The sequence below is a fragment of the Austrofundulus limnaeus genome, unplaced genomic scaffold (genome assembly GCF_001266775.1).
Source record: "Austrofundulus limnaeus strain Quisiro unplaced genomic scaffold, Austrofundulus_limnaeus-1.0 Scaffold5, whole genome shotgun sequence".
NCBI lineage: Eukaryota > Metazoa > Chordata > Actinopteri > Cyprinodontiformes > Rivulidae > Austrofundulus > Austrofundulus limnaeus.
Window position 1 is genome coordinate 4,485,218 of NW_013952407.1, and position 4,912 is coordinate 4,490,129.

Here is a 4,912-nt window from a genome sequence, read left to right on the forward strand (position 1 = left end):
CATTTAAGCCATGTCCGTTTTCAGTTATTTAGCTTTTTCTGCCATTTGTTCTCATTGCACATGAAGAATTTTCTTTAACATCCTTAAAATCCTTTAAAATGTTTATATATCTTTATTGTAATTTTATCTTTTGTTCTGGTTTTGCTTTTTTCAACTTCTTTGTGCTAATTTCAGCTTCAGTCAACTTCTCTTTTTTAGTGCTAATTTTAGTTTATTTCTGCTTTTTCAGCTCCTTTCAGTTATTCTACTGCTAATTTAAATGTTTTTAGGCTTTTTCAAACTGTTTTCTGCCCATCTAGTGACTTTGTAGCTATTTTGTAGCTAATTTTAGCTTTTTTGCATCTAAATTAACATTTTGTGGTAATTCAAGCTTCTTACTACTTAATTAAAAAAAACATGCTCTGTTCTTTTCTTTGTGCTAGTTCCAGCTTTTTCAGCTACCTTTTTTAAGCTATTTTCTGCTAATTTAGGCTGTTTTAGCTATTTTACAACAAATTGCAACTTTTTTGTTCTGCATTTTTTTGCTAATATGAGTTTTTTAACTCTCCCTTTACCATCTGTCTGCTAATTTCAACTTGTTTMRACTTTTTTTWAACACATTTTTGATATTATTCTACTGATTTTCACTTTTGTTTTTCTACTTTCAGCAAAAGTCAGCTTGAAGTCACATTARCAGTTTTGCTACTAAACATTKTCAGCTTCTTCAGCAGCTTTCAGGAAAAAAATCTTTCTGCATTAAGCATTCACACTGCATTTTTGCAAGTAAAGCAAATTCTGTAGTTAGATGTACAAATACAAGCTAAAGCAGAGGTGAATGTTTGTTATAAATAGTTAAATTGAATATTCTGGTCTATAAAAGCTACAAAGAAAGGAAATAATTGTCARTGTGAAGTTAAAAACCTTCCTGGAGTAAAAAGCCTGCGTCGTCCCTGCAGTGAGACATGGATTACACAAAGCAGCTGTAATAATAGCGGCTGTGTCCTTGTTTGCCAGAGACCCGTCCAAATGGCAGGTTGGGGACGTGGAACATTTGGGCAGGCTTGTGTTTGCCCTCTCCACAAAGCAGATTAACTCCATTCCTCTGGTGAGTCTGACACGAGTCATTAGTCGTCTGAAACATCTCCTGCCAGCGTGAACGTACGATGTTTTTCTGAACAGACGGTGCTGAACAGGGACGTGGTGGAGCAGGTCCTGGCGGGTCAGAGGCGCTGGCGGGACAGTGTGGTCGGTGAGGTCTGTAGCAGCCGGTGCGTGGACCAGGATTACCACAGACAGCAGACTCAGAGTCTCCTTCGAGGGATTGTCAAAGCACGGAACAGGAGGGCGAAACGTAAAACWTGCAGCATCTAAAGCGTGATCCATAACTACAACCTGATACATGGGTTAAATTTATCTGTTTTTTTTTTTTCTGAGCAGTGCCGATTCCAAGCTGCACAGACATCAGGGGGACGTTTCCTTCTGCCTGGACGTCCACCCAGCTCCGTCGGATGTCTGCAGAGGAGCTGARAGTGTGCGTGGAGGTTCTGGGTCAGGATTTGTCTCTGAGCTCCGAGCAGCGACGGGCGCTGTGGGTGAAACTCAGGCAGGTGAGGAAAACACCTCCCGTTAAAAGCCACGTGTCATTATCAGTATGATTTTCAGCTCTGTGGGATCTGCACACACTGTCCCCCCCCACCCTGACTCATGAATGACAGCATGTTCTGTTCTGATGATGATACAGACTCTATGTGGGTCAGCCAGAACAACCTCCTGACCTCAACGTTCCCCACAGGCTGATTTCTGTGGAGAACATTATATTATCCCTCATCAACACACATTTGTAAAACAACATTATATTAAAGAAAAATCTTATTGTGGAATAAAGAAAACATTACAGGGACAATAATAAGACCGTAGCTCTATCTGAAGTGTTTTTATATGTTGTTATTCTGAGGGGAAGTGTTGATGTGATTCAGTTCTTCAGTCCCGTGAAGGAGCTGAGAGCAGACCAGGTTCTGAGTCTGGGATCGGTGCTGACAGAGATGGGTGACAGAGAGCTGCAGGACACCAACCTCACCCATCCAGGCGTGTTGGCACATCTGGGCACGCTGACGGGCTGGACTCCTCAAAAGGTAGACTCTGATTCTTAAAWTTTTTTATTTTTGCTACAGGACTTACATTCTCGTCATCTTGCTCAGGCTCCCTTTGCATCACTTATTTAAGTGTTGGTTACCCCTGTCGTCATTAATTGATGACATGAGAACGAGGAGGAGGAGCCAGTTCTCATATTTTAAAAAACATWCAAATGTGCTACAACTAATCCTAACTATAACACTAAACTTAACCTCTACTAACCCCAGCAGCATCTGGAGGATAAATATTAGCGGGGCGTACAATAATTTCCTGAATTAATATCTTTACAAATGTTACAAATTCTGTCCCATTCTTTGTTGAAAAGATAGACGTTATTTATTAAATCAGTTATTTGTGCACAAAGTTATCGTGTTTTTTTCTCCCTCCCTGCAAGTCAAGGTTGTGTCTCATGAAAAATGTCATGTCTAATAAATAAATCAGAGAAAAAYACCTCCTGCAACCACCTGAAAGTATGTTTTAGTTTAATTGATGGTAAATKTAATCAGATAGGTACACAGCTTTCTGGATTGGATTTCTAATTTAATTTCAGTAAGAATTTGGCAATAATATTCCAGATTAATGAAGTTAAATAGTGGGAAGACGTCTTGCAAAGTAACTCTAAATATAAAGTAAAAAAATAAAATAAAAACAGCAAACTGTGAATTATGCATCTCAACTCWGAGGCGGCTGTGGCTACAATGTAGTTTGCCATCATCAGTGTGTGAATGTGAGTGTGAATGGGTGAATGTCTGTCAGTGTAAAGCGTTTTGAATGTCCTGGATGGATAGAAAGGCGCTATATAAGTACAGTCCATTTACCATTTACATATACAGTCTRTGTTAGCACAGAGCTAGCACAGTAACATACTGTCTGTACCGACACGTCAATTAATAATGAGAGGGAGCCTGACCAAGTGTCCGTATTTGATGGGTAGGGAGTGGTAACTTGTAAAATAAATGTTCTTATCTGACTCCTCAGATGCGAGCGGTGACTCTAGGTGTGATGCGGAGACGCAGACAGAAGGTGGAGCAGTTAACATTTGTCGATCTGGCAACGTTCGGTCATCTGATCTGTGGTCTGAACCCCTCAGAGATCAAACGACTGAGCCCATACGACCTCAGGTCTGTCAGAGAAGTCCATCAGAGTAAATCTATACACRTTACCTGCTGGAACAATGACTTTTACAACATGAAAATGTGAAATTGTTCAATATTTTGAAAGGAAACGATGTCAAACYCTGCCACGTGTCCATTACAGACTGCAATAAATATAAATAATGTGGACTGAGTTCAGCAAATAAAGTCAAAATGTGCTGATAAACAGTTTATTTGAGCATATTTATTTTAGTTTTAAGCAAAAATCTCACAAAATGAGAAACTCTTAGARTTTTATAAATGTCCATCAGCTAAAATTACACCAAATTTTAGCTCTTTACCTTTAAAATTAACTGAATTCGATTTTTCATTTTCAAAGTTCAGTTGGCTGTCTACCATCTTGAATTGTGTTGTAGAGAAAGAGATTATTTCCTGAAAGTTTCATTAAAATTTGTTCTGTAGTTCAGTAGATTCTTTGCTAACAGAGTTGACTCCATGTATTTATGGGACAAATCAGGACAAAACTCCTTCAAACATTCAGTGTCTCCTCAGTCTGAAGTCTTTAACCTGTCCTCCTGCAGTGTGGCCGTCCTGTTCCTGCGGGACATGTCCTTGCCCTGTTCGGAGCAGCAGATGGAGGCTCTGACAACCCGTTTGTCCAGACCCGAGGCCTTTGGTCCGGTCAGCGCCTGGGGGCCGGAGATCTTCTCTGAAATTGGGACTCTGGCAGGTACGGCAGAGCGTATTATCCCTGCAGGTGGAGACTGAAAATGAGTTTCTTGTTTGAAAAAACGGCAGCTCTTAGATGGATAGGCACAATTAAAATCACCCCAGAGGGTCTAGGTTTGAGGATTCAGGGAGGAAAGTTTTTTTTCTAGATTTTTTGTGTGATTTGAAAAGAGGAACATTAATTATCTGAGCTCGGTGTTTGTCTGTGTTTCCAGCGGGCCTGCCTGACTTGGTGCTGTCAGCTCTGCTGCGAGAACAGATGGAGGGAATCGCCCCTGAAGCTGTCGCCCTGATGCCACCTGGAAAGATGGCCGTGAGTTTGATCGGTCGTTTAAATGTTGTTGGTTCAAACTGACCTCCAGGTTCAGTGGTGATGAGAAGAATACAGCTGATTAAAACTAAAAAGTCTAAACTGACCATTTGGTTTTTTTTCACTGTTTTTGAAAATAGCAGAAAATTCTCAAGTTGTGTGAATACTTTTCAAGCATTCACACAACTGAGATCCATTTGTTTTGTATGTTGCTTTGCATGTTACTTATGCTGCAATTTTTGTCCTATTTGAACAATTTGTGTATCAAAACATTCAGCTCCTTCAGGACATTCYGGCTTTGACTTTTGGTATTTCAGCAGTTTATACTTTTTTTTTAGTTTTTTCAAACATTTTCATTTCTCAGTAAAAAAAAAAAAGAGCGGTCTTCTGTTGGGTATTTTTCCAGGCCCAATCTAAAAGAACCAMACAGAGACAAGAGTTAACTTCTTATCAAGCTTTTTGCAAAAAGGAGAGACATACAGACACCGAGCTTTACAGGTCAATGTCTCCAAACTCTGAAAACCTCAAGCAGCAGCTTCATAAGACAGGTCAAATGTTATACAGCAGCTGCCTTCATGTAGTAGAAAAACAACAGCAGGCGTGCTTACCGCAACATTCCACTTCTGATGAGACAGAGGAAGTGATAAGGACAAGTTATTTATTAAAA

At 39.9% G+C, this 4,912-nt stretch overlaps 1 protein-coding gene across 4 annotated transcripts in view; it reads left to right on the forward strand.

The window, feature by feature from the left end:
• LOC106532055 (stereocilin) overlaps positions 1-4,912 on the forward strand; it is a 21,895-nt gene that overhangs the window by 15,391 nt on the left and 1,592 nt on the right. For 2 of the 4 annotated variants that reach the window (XM_014028051.1, XM_014028042.1), the window contains 7 exons: positions 994-1,084; positions 1,159-1,330; positions 1,417-1,586; positions 1,956-2,111; positions 3,091-3,233; positions 3,788-3,936; positions 4,151-4,248. In XM_014028051.1, the coding sequence (XP_013883505.1) occupies positions 994-1,084; positions 1,159-1,330; positions 1,417-1,586; positions 1,956-2,111; positions 3,091-3,233; positions 3,788-3,936; positions 4,151-4,248 (979 nt within the window). Of the gene's footprint in view, positions 1-993; positions 1,085-1,158; positions 1,331-1,416; positions 1,587-1,955; positions 2,112-3,090; positions 3,234-3,787; positions 3,937-4,150; positions 4,249-4,912 lie in introns of those variants that run through there. The other 2 variants (XM_014028058.1, XM_014028066.1) reach the window with 2 other exon arrangements.